This window comes from Lampetra fluviatilis, chromosome 26 (assembly GCF_964198595.1).
Source record: "Lampetra fluviatilis chromosome 26, kcLamFluv1.1, whole genome shotgun sequence".
Classification (NCBI taxonomy): domain Eukaryota; kingdom Metazoa; phylum Chordata; class Hyperoartia; order Petromyzontiformes; family Petromyzontidae; genus Lampetra; species Lampetra fluviatilis.
The window spans coordinates 2,534,805-2,550,194 of record NC_136300.1 but is presented as its reverse complement, the minus strand read 5'-3'; the positions used below and the strand labels follow the sequence as shown (position 1 = coordinate 2,550,194).

The 15,390-nt window shown below is 50.9% G+C and overlaps 1 protein-coding gene across 4 annotated transcripts in view; it reads left to right on the top strand.

Annotated features, from left to right (window-relative positions):
- Nucleotides 1–14,860, top strand: part of LOC144941962 (guanine nucleotide-binding protein G(s) subunit alpha-like) — an 88,914-nt gene extending 74,054 nt beyond the window's left edge. For 3 of the 4 annotated variants that reach the window (XM_078868520.1, XM_078868522.1, XM_078868523.1), the window contains exons 5-12: nt 669–766; nt 5,183–5,237; nt 5,747–5,820; nt 6,982–7,040; nt 9,573–9,693; nt 11,124–11,254; nt 13,587–13,654; nt 14,602–14,860. In XM_078868520.1, coding sequence (XP_078724646.1) covers nt 669–766; nt 5,183–5,237; nt 5,747–5,820; nt 6,982–7,040; nt 9,573–9,693; nt 11,124–11,254; nt 13,587–13,654; nt 14,602–14,748 — 753 coding nt within the window. In that variant the 3' untranslated portion in view covers nt 14,749–14,860. Of the gene's footprint in view, nt 1–668; nt 767–5,182; nt 5,238–5,746; nt 5,821–6,981; nt 7,041–8,872; nt 8,994–9,572; nt 9,694–11,123; nt 11,255–13,586; nt 13,655–14,601 lie in introns of all 4 variants that reach the window. The other variant, XM_078868521.1, reaches the window with a different exon arrangement.
- Nucleotides 14,861–15,390: the final 530 nt, after the last annotated feature.

Below are 15,390 nucleotides of genomic sequence, written 5' to 3'. Positions count from 1 at the left end.
AGTTTGACTCGGTCTTAAAAAAATAGTACCCGGTGTGTTTGTGTAAACATCGGCATGGAGAGACAAAGGCAGCCGGGAATGGTTTTGGCCACCCCACCCCCTCGTGTGCCGTTGCAGACTTCATCGGTGCTCTCCAACAGCACTTGTCCAAAATGTCTGTGAAGGCTATACTGGGGATCTTTGTCTTTGTGCGGCCAGGTCAAACAGTAGGGAGCACATGTGGTGCATCTGCCAGTCATCTGAGTCAACCCCTGGGTCTGTCCCATGACCTGTCAGCGAGCCTCCGACACTTCAAAGCGCACCTTGCCTGGCACAAGGGCTGTGGTGACGCCTACCGCCACTTAGTGCCGAATGGCGGCTGTTGTTGTGCGGCCCGGGTGCGTTGCTGGCCCCCACCGACTGCTCGTTTTACTCCCGGCCGCGGATTTCGACGCTCACAGCGAGACAGAGGAGATGCAGAGAGGGGGACCAAGAGCGAGAGTCGCGGTGAAATTGTGGGGGGGGGGGGGGGGGGGGTAGGGGGGGGGGTGGCTCCTAATAAGCGCACCGTATGTAGCCAACATCCGCACGTAAAGACGGCGCTGCGTTTGTCGGCACGAGAACCTATGTTGTCAACGCTGACCCCTGTCCACCCCTCCTTGCCCCCAAACCCTAACCCCTCACCGCAGGAATTTTTCGACCACGTGAAGGCCCTCTGGCAGGACGAGGGCGTGCGGATGTGTTACGAGCGATCCAACGAGTACCAGCTCATCGACTGCGCCCAGTAGTGAGTACTCCTGGCTACTTCTTCAGCATCGTCATCGGTTTGCCACGACCAATTCACTTCCGGTTTAGGACCCTTTTTTGCCCAAGCTATCCCCATCTGTCACGGTTCTGCGATGTAATGACAACAACCGCCATTCGCCACTGAGTGGCGATGATGTCGCCACGGTGCTTGTGCCAGGCTACGTTCACTTTAAGGCTACGTGAAGTGTCGAACGCCCGCTGGCAGGTCACGGGGCAGACCGAGATGCCATGGGCAGACTGACTGAGATGACTGGCCGATGCATCACCTGTGGCCCCTACTCTGCCAACTTGCTGTGTTTTAGCCGCCCGGCGCTCCGCTCGTTGTTATGAGCGTCACTCCTTTGCCCTCCGTTGTTGCTGGAGGGTGACTGCCCAGTAGCAGCGTCCTTCACGAGCCTCTTCCACGATGTTAATAATCTACCTAACACCTGCACCCCAGTTGGTCTCATCGATCCATGTCCTCGGTGGAACGCCCTCTCGGAAGCGGTTTTTACTTCTTAGTTATTATTACGATCATGATTGTTTACCCAGGAACGCTTCTTCACTGAGTCCCCAAGACTCTTTCAGGAGGGTTCCTGCCAAGTTCTTGCAGTCGGGGGCGACGTTGCTACTGTGTGTAATCCTCGTTGAGTAAATTTGCAGACACTTGTTGGCGTTGGGATGTTTAGTCAATGCCACGTCGTAATGTATGACGGCCTCCGCACACCATATCGGCCATGGGGAAAGTTTGGCCATACTTCACCATGCTGCTCAGTGTGGTTTGGTGAAGAGGGACCACTGCCGGTGACTTTTGTCTGCGTACAATTGCGGTTAATAGGATGAATTTACCCCTTGATAGGAATAATGTATCCCTTCTGGGAGACTACCTCCGGGTGGCTCGTTAACACAAAGGCTCAGACAATAGATACATCTGCTGCTACTTCTGGGGTCTCTGTTATCCACGCAAAGAAAGTTTGAATGGGGTATAACCTTCAGACGGGATAAATTAACATTCTTTTTAAATCCTTTATATTAAGTTCACTTGCTTGCTTGCGCGCTTACGACCGTGCAAATCTTTCGGTCGTTTTTTAACCCACTTCCCGTGATCGAATCGAGCTGACATTTTGCACACAGACTCGTTGTGCGTGACAATTTATTTTCGTGAAAATTTTTTTCCATAACTTTACACTTTTTAGGGGAAATTTTTTTATATTTAATTACCAATTGCTTAATGGTGGCAGGCAATCATCTGACCCATAGGTGGCAGCCATCTCAAGCCAGAGGACGAGAGGACTCTAGCCGCCACGCATATAAAGGATTTATAGTGAAAAACTTTGTTTTTACGGGTTAATTTTTTGGCAGTGCGGATAATTGCAGTATCGCCAATGGCAGCAGCGACCGGCACATCAACGGCCAAGGCCCCTCATCCAGCAGTGGATTGACAAAAGTGGCCGGATCGATAACACCTCAGGATGATGATTGATCACCACACATCGGCTAGCCCACTGGATTATCGGTGCGTCGTGGTGAGATGTTAGCTCCCTCGCCTGGTACGCAGGAGGTTGCAGGTTTACACGAATTAAAAGGTGTGAATTTTGACAGCGTGCGGTTCGGTGTGGCGATTATTTTGAGGATTGTTAATAATCATAATATTCGATTTATCGTCACACCGAGAGTTCGTATACAACTATATGGGAAAGAGAATGATATGAAATCTCATTCAAGAAATTGGAATACAATCTTCATCACCCAAATGTATCCCGGATTAAACGATCGGTTAGGACAGGGGTCGGCAACCTACGGCTCCGGAGCCGCATGCGGCTCTTTACGGGCTGCTTCTTGACGATATGTACGTATGTACATATATGCATTGCGGCTCTTGAAATACTAAATTTTGTACCGAATTGGAAAGAAATGGCTCTTCTTGTTATTTTGGTTGCCGACCCCTGGGTTAGGAGAACGTGAGACCGGGCAACAGCAGGAGGGTGGGCAGCCTTATTGTTGTTGTGTTTGAGGCGTCGTGGGTGTATGGTAGCTAAAAAATATAGATGAATAAAATATTTTCTATAAACTCCCCGTTATATTTACAAGCAGGTGAGAAACACCGTGGCAGCCTCAAAAAAAGGGTCTCGCAGACGCAACGACGACTACAACACCCAACAAAAATACGGGGCAGTTGTTTCAAAGACGAGCACTACAGTGCAGTGTATCCGAAAGCAAAAAAAAAACCTTCATCAGCGCGGGTAATAATAATAAAAAACCACAATGGGACCGTTTTCATCACGAAACGTTTGATGGGGGGGGTGGCAGCGGTGGCAGCATCCGCACTGCGAACGACTGCAGGACTGGACGTCTGAACGACTCTCTCGCTAGCGTGGCCACGGTGGTGGTGGTGGAGACGGTGGTGGTGGTGGAGGCGGTGGTGGGGGGCAGCATGTTGGGACGGACGCCAGCATTGCGGCCCCCCCCCCCCACTGTACCGTAGGAAGCGAGAAGCCGCACGGCAGCACCGGGAGGGGAGCAGGGCCCGGCCCCCCCCTCCCCTCCCCGTGTTGCCGTGGCAGCGGAAAGGGAACCGCCGGTTGCCGTGGTTACGCGGGGGAAGGTCAGGGCACAGGGCTATTTATAGCTGTGGAGCGAGCTGCCGCGTCGTGATTGGCTGCTGCCCTCGGCTGCAGTCATGTGACCGGGGTGTTGGCCAATTGCCCCCACCCCCGTCCGCCTCCGCTGCCAGCCGCCCCCTCCCATCACTGCCCGGGGGTCTCTGGCTCCTCCTCCTCCTCCTGCATGGGAGGGGCTTGGGGAGGGAGGTGGAGTTTGAGGAGTCACGTGTGTTTTGGTGGTCCAATCAGGTGGCAGTGTTTTTTGTAGCTTCATGCGCCAGTTTTACTCAGTCGGTCGCAATCAGGATGGGGATTAATTCTAGATTTGAAGCTTTCGTGACTGCAAGGATTAGGTTTTTTTTACCGAAAAAAACATAAGAGAATGGGTATTATTAATAAATGTATTTACTTGAGGAAATGCGAAGAGCTGTAAAGCTTTTTTGCACAGGTGACCGGTAGGGGTGGGTCAGAACAAACAATACAAAAACACGATAAGAGTGCAAATTGTAGGAAAGGTAAACAAATCACTTAAAAATATACGAATAAAAATAATTTCGTTTTTTATCTTACCAGGCAAAGCACACTGAGGTATTCATTTATTTTTCAGAAGCGACCTGGCCGCAAAGTGGCTTATCACGTGGACATTTATAGCAGCAAAATAATCTAAATAATGTCAAGTCAACCTGGGGGTCTGTTCGGTCACCTCCCTGCCAACGGGGGCTTCGACACTTCAAAGTGCACCTAGCCTGGCACAAGCGCCGTGCGCTGATATCACCGAATGGCTTGTTGTTGGGTGTGAAAACGCATGGCATGGGGTGGATCGTTGCCAGCCGGTGGATTTGGACCGTGCGTGGCTGTGACGTGGAGCAGAGTGCGCACATGCTATCACGTCAACAACATGAACTCTTGATTTCCCGGTTGTAAACAACGCGTGTGGATGTATAGATTCTATTTTTATTCATGGTTAACACTTAGCGAGCGTCGCTTCTCGTGAATGTCAGAATGACGCGAAAGTACGCGGACAAAATTCGGGCCAAAAAACAAAAATGAGAATCGGTTTTGAGCCTTAAAAACCGTGCGGTTGTTGGCGTCACATTGCTAATTTATTCAAGTTGTCCAGCGTGTGGGGTCGAGGCGGAGGTGCGATGATAAGTGCACCGCCACTCTTAAACCGGTGTTCCGAGTTCGCTTCCTAGCCACAGTTGACATCATTAACGAGTTAAACCCGAACTGGTTATGAGCCCCTGATTCACCAACCCGCACTGACTCTCTGTGGCATGTCAGTGGTGGTGATCATTGACTGAGCTTCACGCAGGTCAGTGAAGCACATATCACTTGCCACTCGTGCTAGCTACATACGGGGAATCAAACTCAGGTGCCTGGGCTCAAAGGGCACTGCGCGAACTGCTGCGCCACCATTCCCCACCGGTTTAATGTGTAAATGGAAATTGGAGATCTTTGTTTCGTATAAATACTCGCGGCCCACAAGTCCTTTGGAAGGGACCATTTGTCAGTCGCTCGCTCGCTCGCTCCAGCCAGCCAGCGAGGAAAACTTTGTTGTAATATAATATGATAGTACAATGATAGCACGAGGTGGAGGCTTGGGGGGCGGTGGGGGAGGCGTGCCATCGGCAGCGTGAACCAGGCTCAACGCCATGGGATTCAGGCGACGTCACCACCGCATTCACGCGCACTTGGCCGCACGGTCGGTCAGGAATCCAGCCAGCGAAACTTTTTTCTACTGTAACATGATATATAATTACTAATAATAGCAAAGTTCCTGACGAGTTGTGTTTGTGTTCCCCCCCGCACAGTTTCCTTGACAGAATTGACACGGTGCGGCAGAGCGACTACACGCCCACCGACCAGGTAAGCACCCGCCGCCCCGCTCTGCACCTGCCAACGTGACTTTACTCCGTGCAGGTGTTCACCCAACCCCCCCCCCTTCACCACATCTCCGCTCGCGGTGTGTGGCACCGTGATTCGAGGTTAGCTCCATGTGTAGCGGGGAGCGGTGGTGTCGCGGTTGGCGCCGCTGCGCATTGAACCCGGCGACCTGAGTTCGATTCCCGCTCACGGCCAACACCCGTGACGATTATATTATCTGAACCGGTCCTGGGCCTCCCCTAGGTCGACTCAGCTTCAAATGAGTACCTGGTGTGGTGTGTAAACGTCACCACAGGGGAGACAAAGGCGGCCGGGCGTGGTGTTGGCGACTCACCCACGCGTGTGCCGTGCCGGCCTTCATAGCTGCTCGCTAACAGCACTTGCCTCACCAGTCTGTTCAGGCTACACGGGGTGTCTTTGTCTTTGTTGAACTTGCTGGGCACCGTACGTAGCCAACCATTTTCCGTGTGGTTTGTCTTGTTGCCTTGCAGGACCTGCTGCGATGCCGAGTTCTGACTTCGGGGATCTTTGAAACCAAGTTTCAGGTGGACAAGGTCAACTTCCAGTAAGTCGTGGACGCAGCTCGAGAAACTCCGCGAAACGTCGAGAAATGCCGCGAAGCGTCGTGAAGCGTGCGCCACAACAAGCGACTGCGTGGTCACGAGTCTGTATCGGCGCCCGTCTGGCTCGATGAAAATATCAGAATCTTCATTTATCCCGGAGGAGTCCGATGAGCTATGAAGCTCTTTTTCACAGATGTCCAGGAGGGGGCAGGTCATAAGGAGCATTGTACAGGTTGTAAATGTTGTGGATTTGTTCTCCAACACGCTGGTGTGCTGTACTAGTAACGAATTGGCACGTTTTGTTAACATGACAAACCTTACCAATTGGCTGGTGGCGCGTTTAACGACACATTTATATTTACACGATCGAACCCAAAGAAAAAAAGCGACATTATGGACAGTTCACCTACGTAGACCAGGGATGAAGAGTAGAAGGCGTGGCCTTGTTTTATTGCTTCTTAACGAAATAAATTTACCTGCCGATGTGTTTGCGGTGTCGTCGGCACTGAATTGCCGACCTGCGGCGAGTAAGGAGCGGGTAGTAATCTAACCGGTGCTCGTGTAAGGGTGTCTTATTTACACGACGTGGTTTTTCGCGGTTGTGGTGTACAGTTGTCCAGTGTGTTTTTCCGGTCCGTACCGTGCGTTGTTTGGCAAGATGTCCGACGTTTCACTCCACGTGCTGCAAGAGGGCTGAATGTTCAGTTCCTGAACAAGAGCTGTATTCAATTCATATTTGCACAAGCACGCTTAATTCGCAACTTGTGTAATCTGTCCAAAGAATATCAGAGAGTTAACTATAACCCTTTGAACCGTACATAGCAAACCGTGATAATCAGAGGTGCGGGGGAAGGACAACAAACTAAACACAAAAATCAAGCTAGATTTAAAAGTGCATAGCTCCAGTGGCTTCCTAATATCGGAAGGAAGAGCGTTCCAGACGGCCACAGAAGCGCATTTGAAAGCACCGCGCGATGCAGTGACCGTCTTTGTTCGATGGCCAGCCAAAAGCCGCTGCTGCGAGGATGACCGGAGTTTGCGCGATGGTTTTATGCTTATTGACGAGATAAGCAAGGGATGGTGGTTCATTTGTGGCAAGCACTTTATATGTAATGAGTGACCGATGGATTTCTAGAGATTTTAACTGAACTCTGTCTCCGCAGCATGTTTGATGTGGGAGGTCAACGGGACGAGAGGAGAAAGTGGATCCAGTGTTTCAACGGTAAGACAACCCTCCGCTCGTGGCTACTCGTGCAAAACTATTCAAAAGTTCCTTCCGGGATCAAACGTGTGAACACCCCAATTGTATACGGCGTCCAAGACCCAAGTGATGCGAATCAATTTGAGCGGATGAATCCGCGGCGCATCATTGCACGCCTAGCGAACGCCCTGACCAGTCTTTTAGCTTCGGGGGGCCCAAGCGATAAAACATTTGGCGCGGGGCAAGTGCAGTGCCTCCTAATGTTTTGGATAGATCTCGGACTTAGTTCTGCGATATCTGTATCTGCGGGCCATTCTCTTAACTCGCGGGGTGATGCAGCCACCGCTGCGTGAGAGTTCCGAATTGCACGTATGTACGTTGAACTTCTTTCGCACCATACATAGCCAACCATGCTAATCGGAGGTGCGGTGGAAGGACAAACAAACCTAACTGCAAAATAAAAATAATGGACGCTCCGCTCGCGACGTGACGTCGATAGCACAATCAGTATGGAATCGGGGAAAAGAGTCAATGTGTAAATTGTTGCACTCCATACATGCATGCATGCACATTTCATGTGTCCGCAACGTATTGTGAATCGTAGGAAGATGACCATTTCTTTGAGAATAGTTGAAAGGTTATAATGCTAACGGCTTTTTCGTGTACACGCACGTGCAAAGCTCTCTGATTGAAGTCACTGTTAGGGATCATGATTCGATTTCATACATTTTAGTGCCTGCAGGAAGTCGAGTGAGACTATTATATTTGAAATATACATGTTAGAAAGTAATTAATTATTGCTCGGACAATTTAGTGTACGTATTGTGAGCGCAAGAAATTTAGATCTTAATCTGTGGATCATTGCATACCCACAAAGTACATTGAAACAAATACGGACGGTAAAATTTGTGAATTTGTTTTTTGTCCGCATACATCCATTTAGCCCATAATCGTTTTTACATTTGTAAATATTCAGGCAAATTTAAAAATATATATTTAATCCAGTGGTGAGTTTCCACTCGCGAACACTGCTTTCTCAAACCGTAATGAATGATAACCGAGCAATTACTCCATCGCTACTGGTGTGGAGTGGCCCAACGGTTAACGTGTCGTGTTCCGAACCCTGGCGAGCTGAGTTTCATTCCTTGCCCTAGGCTAACATCGGTGGCAAGTGCTTATCTCACCTGGTCCTTAGGGGCCACCCATTTACCAACCGACACCGACCGGTGTGGTGAAATCTGGTCAAACTACAACCCCCATGACTAACATGGCTTTGGTATTCCATTCTTCAGCAGTGGATTGACAAAATAGGACTGTGCCGGGTGGGGAGGGGGGAGGGGGCAGATTGTACAGTCCCTTTTGTTTGTTCCTCTGCTGGATGAAGGCTACCCCACAATGTGCAGGGGTCATTGGCGTTGTTGGACCAAAGTTTCTAATTGTGTTTGGCGAAGGCAGGGTGCACAGACGAGGAAGCATAGAAGTATGGTACAACAATGGGATTTACTGCATTTCCCCTTCTGCTGGCCACTACGTACCCCCACAGCCTATAGAAAATCTATGGTGCATGTCGGTCACCCATCCAAAGCACTATCCATATTCATATCCTGATTAGCTTCCAAGATCTAAACCGGTGCGATCCCGATTGATTTGGCCATTGGCTGTGGCTTGCACGCGCCTCGTCATTATCAACTTTGCGCACCCAGCGGACAGACAAGTTGGTCATCAAAGTGCCGTCAGTTGATGGGCGCTGTTCCTGGTGTGTCTTTTTGAGATGAGCATGCGTTCAGAAGGTTCCATTTCCTTTCAACACCAACCCCCCCCCCCCTTTCATCCCCATTTCCCCCTCCATGCAGATGTCACAGCCATCATATTTGTGGTGGCTTGCAGTGGCTATAACATGGCACTGCGCGAGGACCCCAGTGTTAACAGGCTAAAAGAGGCCCTTGACCTCTTCTGCAATATCTGGAACAACAGGTAACTGAACTGTGCTTCCCCCCCCCCGTCCTTCCGCTGACACTAACTCTGTTTATCTCTCTCTCTCTCTGTTGCCCCCCTTCTCTTCCCCCCCCACCCCCCTCCACAAAAACACCTCGTTTTAATGCCGCCTTCACCACCACCAAAACACTCCCTTATTCCACTCCTCCACACTCTTGTTTCTCTCACACGTCCCATCCTCATCTGTTGCCATTCACTCTGTTTCCCGTGTTTCCGTCGCCCGGCGTTATTTCGATCGGTTCATCATCCATCGACGTATTTGCCGTTCCTCCGCCACTCGCGCGTCACACCCCCCTGTGTCCACCGTGTACTCCTCCACGTGCGACGTCCCGTTGTGAACTCTTCCGCCGCCCGCCGCGCCTCCCTGCTGCTGCCGCCTCCATCATCGCCACCGCTTGCTTTTGCCTGTGCCGTATTTAAACCGCGCGCTGCGTCGTAACGCAACCAAAACCCCCTGTCCCCCATGCACGCGTCCTCTCCCGCTCGTGGTGTCCCCCCGCCTTCCCCCCACCCTAAACCCTTGCCGTCACCGCACTCCACGCGACCCCCGCGCGATAGACGTTACGGCGATCATATTCGTAGTCGCGTGCAGCAGCTACAACATGGTTCTGCGCGAAGACAACACCACGAACCGCCTCAAGGAAGCCATCAACCTGTTCAAGAGTATTTGGAACAACAGGTAACGCCGGTGGTGGACTCGGCAAGCCGATCGTCACCAGCAGGACCCCGCGCCCACCGCGGAGAGGTTGGGGGGGAGGGGGGGGGGGCTGGGGCCTTTCTGCCAGCGGCAAGACCTCGTGTGCGCGTGCGGTGGCGCCGGAGTTGCACGTCGGGCCAAGTCCACGGGGTTGGCGAACGTCCGTCTCGGTGTTTTTTTTCCTCCCTCTCTTCTTCAGAGGGAGTGGGAGAAATTCGTGGGGTTTTGTGTTCGTGGCCAGCCAACAGTGGGGCGCGTACTGCAGAGCCCCGATGTGTTTCGTCGGTTTCGTCAAGGTGCGAATCTGGCCGACAGCGTTGTATTTGACCGTCACTGTCGTTTTCTTTTTTAACAGTTAGTCGGGGCGCGTTTTATGAAATGCTGCGTGTGTGTGCGCCCAGATTGTGTTTGTGGAGTTCTCGGCCGTAATGTGTCGAGGCGGTGCGGTTATTTGACCATTTGGCTAATGCACTGCATATCAATTATAGGGCACCTTTGAAATGTTTTTACTGCCCGTTGCATATCAGAAAAAATATATACCATATTATATTTTAAATAATTATTAAAAGCCCTTGTCAATTTACTTCTGGGTGAAAGCCTCCCCGCATTGCGTCAGTCGGGGGGTGTTTGACCATACTTCACCATGCTGGTCATTTGGTGAAGGGTGGAGGGGCCAGCGTCGGTTCCGATACCACTCGCCACTTCTATTAGCCATGGCCAGGAATCGAACTCCAGAATGGCGGGTTCAGAGGGCAGCGCACAAACCCTTGCGCGACTGCTCCATCCCAAAATCGCATTTAGCATTCCGTACGCGTGCGCTCACTGACGAAGACAACGGAGTGAGAACTGAAAGTGTGCAAAGGAGCATGGGGAGGTGTTGGCATGGAATTCCCCTTTGCAGAGTCAACCGAGAGCACAGATCGGTGAACAAATGTAAATTAGAGGCATCGTATTGACACTTGAGTGAGTGAGCCGGGGCAGGACGTGTCGCTTGAGTGGCAGGTGGTGGCTGGTGAGCGAGACTAGCGATGGATGTAGGGTGACGGAACACGCCCTCTGTGTGGAGATGGAGCGATGAAATCGGCTCGTGTGCAGGAGCGAGATGGGACCGCTGCGTCGTTTTCCCCGCACACCTCTGATTAGCACGGCTGGCTACGTACGGAGCGAAAGAAGTTCAACACGCATGCGTGGCCCGATGATGGCGACAATAAACACGGATACATTTGCAGCAAAGTGCATACGCTTCCACGCAGACTCGTGCTGTTAATTCCTCGGTTCAAATCAGCGGTTGTCGGATCAGTCCCGAGAGAAAATCGGCTTTCGCACGGGTGACATTGACTCGACGTGCACTATGGCCTCTGACCCCCGCCCCCACGGGTGCTGCCGTGTCCTCCTGCACCCTTCTTCTGCAGGTGGCTCCGAACCATCTCGATCATCCTCTTCCTCAACAAGCAGGACCTCCTGGCGGAGAAGGTGCTGGCGGGAAAGTCGCGAATCGAGAAGTACTTTCCAGAGTTTGCGCGGTACACCACGCCAGCCGAAGGTACACACAAGGCCACACGACACTGGTACCCGCTGAACTTGGTTTACGGTTGAAATTTCCCTCGGACGTGGATCTGGGGGTGCTTGTCAGACTCCCAGCCAGGGGACAGCTTAGAGCGCCAAGCTGGCGAGATGTTTACGACCTCGCCTGGTATACAGGAGGTTAAGAGTTCGATCCCGACGCCTGTTGTATATTTGGAGTTGGCATGTTCGGTTTCCTCGTGGTCGCGTAGTTTTTTCCTCGGGTCCTCTGGTTTTTTCTCCCACATTTAGAAACGTGCACTTAGAGTATTTGGCTACTGCTGATAAGCCACTTCATCGAGCTATCGTTTGTGGCCAGGTCGCTTCTGAAAAAGAGCTATATAGTTCAGTGGGCCTCGCCTGCTAAAATAAAAAAAAGTTAATAGTTTTTTATAGATGAAGCGTTCAAATCCGGGTTTTTCGGCCGTACATGGTTAAGCATGTTTCTTACGTATGGCGAGTTACTGTTAGATATAAGCGTTGCCATTGGCTTTTCACAACCTATTCAACAATGACAGCATAGTTAGCCGGGCAGCTGTGGCACACGCGCCTGTAGTCCAGCACTGTGGAGGTCAGGGGTCGGTGAATCACCGCACAGATGTTCTGTGACAACTCTGAGCGTCGACGAGGTTCCCGTGGACCCGGGCTCGCCAGGAGAAGGCGGTACACCAAAGTGCGGACTCAAATTATGTCCCATCTGTCTGGAATTTTTGTGATTTCCCCCCCCCCCCCTCCGGCACCCATAGAATTTCTTTCTGGCTCCTCCGGTTTCCTCCCACATTTCAAACACTCATTAATGATCCGAAAACACGTTTTTATATTTAGTGGGAGACAAAGGACTTGCAGAGCTTGGGCAATTGATGGCATCGGTTCACTGGCCGGCCTGCTGCCTTCTCCGCTTGTCCGTGGATCCTCCTCGGACCTCCTCCGAGTCGTTGTCTGTCTCTCTCTCTCTCTGAGAGTGAGTGAATGCCACGTGGCGCGTTACAAAGTTGAAATTATAAATAATTTAGGTTTTTCACTTTAATTTCTCACTTCCGATTAGCACGGTTGGCTACGTACAGTGCGAAAGAAGTTTCACATACAGACTGCACATATCATGGGTCTAACACTGTTAGAGACTAGGCTCAAAAGAAAGCTGTCTCTGGTGTGGACCAATCAGTTTCAAAGACAATACATATACCGTCAGAGCATGTTTTTCTTTGCATGTTCACAAGTATGTGTGGTTAATGCAGACATGCTTCCTTGCAAAAGGGTTCTGTTGGGTGTTTTAACATCTTAACACGTGTTTTATTGCCAGAAAGGGTAAAACCTATTCTTATATTGTACGAAATGTAATTAAATTCCAGCGCAGAGATCGACCAAATTGTCAGTTTGATTGCTGCTTGACAACGCCTCTTCTAGTAAGGCATGTGTGGAGGTGCAGCGACACCTAGTGACGATAGGAGGCAATTTAAGGGACCTCCAATTGAAGGGACCTCCATAAGGAATGTGCAGGCAAATCCCTTGATATACGTAACGGGTAGGTTACTGAAAACTTGTCTCGAAATTCCGTGCATGGAACCCTATTTTTCCATAATACAGGTTTTATTGTGTCGTTAAACCCACCACCACCTGACACAGCCAATTAGTATGGTTTGTCACGTAAACAGAACATGGCAATTCATTACTAGTACAGCACACCGTGTGGAAAGCAAATCCACAACATTTACAATCTGAGTGCAACGTTTAGCCAGTAATTACAACCGGCATTATCAGGCGGCAGCCAGATTTGCGTTGAATTCGTTCCCCAATGCATAAGTTACGCTCAAGCGAAATTCCGTACTTTGAGTTGCGGTGTAACGAGTAATGGCTGTAGATCTGTAACGTCATTCCAGCAGCAGTTCTCGCTAAACACAGAGTGTTGCACTGTGTTTCTGCGAATTTTGAACAGAGCTTTCATAATCTAATGGCGTGATGCCAGGAGCACAGTTGTACTGTTACTAGTACACAAAGTACCGTGACATTTGAAGGTATATAACGAGCCGTATAACCACCCAGTGATCTCATCATCGGCAACGGTGTAGGCTACGAGTACGTATGGCGCTGCGTGTGGTCAATTCACTGTTGGATAAAGGCTTTCCCATGTGTTTGTTTGGATCTTGGCGGTACTTTGTATGTGTGTATGTTGAACTTCTTTTGCACCGTACATAGCCAACCGTGCTAATCGTAGGTGCGGGTTGAAGGACATCGAAAACAACAATAAGACAGAGAATAAGGTCGTAAATAATAATCAAGGTTTTGTTGTTATTGTCCATCTCCCCCTGAATCAGTGAGCCCTGAATTGGGCGAAGATCCGCAAGTGACGCGAGCGAAGTATTTCATCCGGGACGAGTTCCTGGTAAGTGCCCCCCCGGCAGTCCGAACGAACGGGCATCAGCGGTGCCTCAAGCGCACCCACACCGTCGCGGCGCGGTGCGTTCAAATTTATAATGCCGAGCATCCGTTGCTGTTTTTTAAACGTCGACTCAAATTTCGCTTTCTGACCGAATTACTAAAAGTCATCTATAACTCTTTGAATGCTCTGTAGGTCATGGATGAGGGGTAGGGGCGAGCAGGGGGGTTGTTTGCCCATACTTCACCACGCTGGTTAGTGCGGGTTGGTGAAGGACTCGGTTAGGTATTGCTCGCCGCTGATGCGAGCCGGAGCTGGGAATCCAACTCGGCTTTTGTCGGGTTTACAATGCAGTGCACCAACCACCGAGCCACCACTTCACCCACCACTTCAGCCACCCACATAGTTGTAACAATAATTAACGATGTACAGGCCTTTGTCAATCCACTACTGGATGAAGGCACTCCCCCATGCTGTGTCAACGATCCAGAATAGTAAGTCCTCATTCAACGCGGTAGATGCGTTCTTGCAAAGTGCCGCGTGAAGTGAAAAAACGCGTAAAGCGGAAACGAGTTTCCCCATAAATAATTGTGACAGTAAAGTTGGGCGAGATCCGGTCAACGCACAAGCGCAGTGAAATGGCGGGACAAATAACTGAGGGTTCACCGGTGCGTTGCCTCATCGTTCCGCGTACTGTGTCCTACCACTCAGCCGTGCAGCTCAAGAAAGTAGTTCGTCTTTGCCCGCGTTATAACCGCGCGCGCTTCGCGTGATACAGCGCGTAGCGCATTTAGCGTTACAACGGAGCGCGCGTTCCGCGTCGTGCGGTTGCAGCGTGAACACGCCGCCGCGCGTTAAGCGACGACTCGCCTTCGAGGCGATTCGCGTGCGTGCGTCTGTTTTGTTCGCGTGCTCATTCGCCGACACCCTGTGGCTTTTCTTTACCCGCGCAGCGCATCAGCACGGCAAGCGATGACGGCCGCCACTACTGCTACCCGCACTTCACGTGCGCCGTCGACACGGAGAACATCGGTCGCGTCTTCAAGGACTGCCGCGACATCATCCAGCGCATGCACCTGCGCCAGTACGAGCTGCTCTGATTGGTCGGACGAACCGAACGGGGATCCTACGCGCAAAAAGAAAATGTTTTCGAATGGCGGCGGCGGCAACGGTTAACGACGACAAAAATAAAATTAAAAGTTACAAAAAAAATTTGACGGCTGTAAACGATCGCCGAGAACGAATTGGAAGAGGAGTAACTTGGCGAGTTCGACTGGCTCGGTTGCGCCCGTTTTGCTGTTCGGCCAAAAAAAAAAAACGAGAAGACTAAACCAATAGTTGCTTCGACTACAGCGGAACGCGTGAGCAGCGGGGAACGCTCTGAACAATGCCCCGTCGATTAACGAACACTCACTTTTTCAGCCCTTTATTATTTCAGTTTTGTCGTTGCAGACATGAGCACATTGTCTTGGGACAGTGAAGGTGATGGACGTCGAAGCCAGTTTCCGGCTGTGGGGGGGTGCCATTTCTTAGCTGCTCAGAAGAACGGGGCACCGCAAGATGTCTGCGTCACGCTTTCCTGATTGTTGATTACTCACAGGAAACGATTTGCGACGAGAAACCGCAGGAGTAGAAATCGTTGCGACGTGGACTGGGAACTTCACCGTTTCAAATCCGCATTTCAAAATTACGTTGCGTCGCCCGTCCAATTTTTCTGCTCGGACAGATTTTCTGCATGTCTA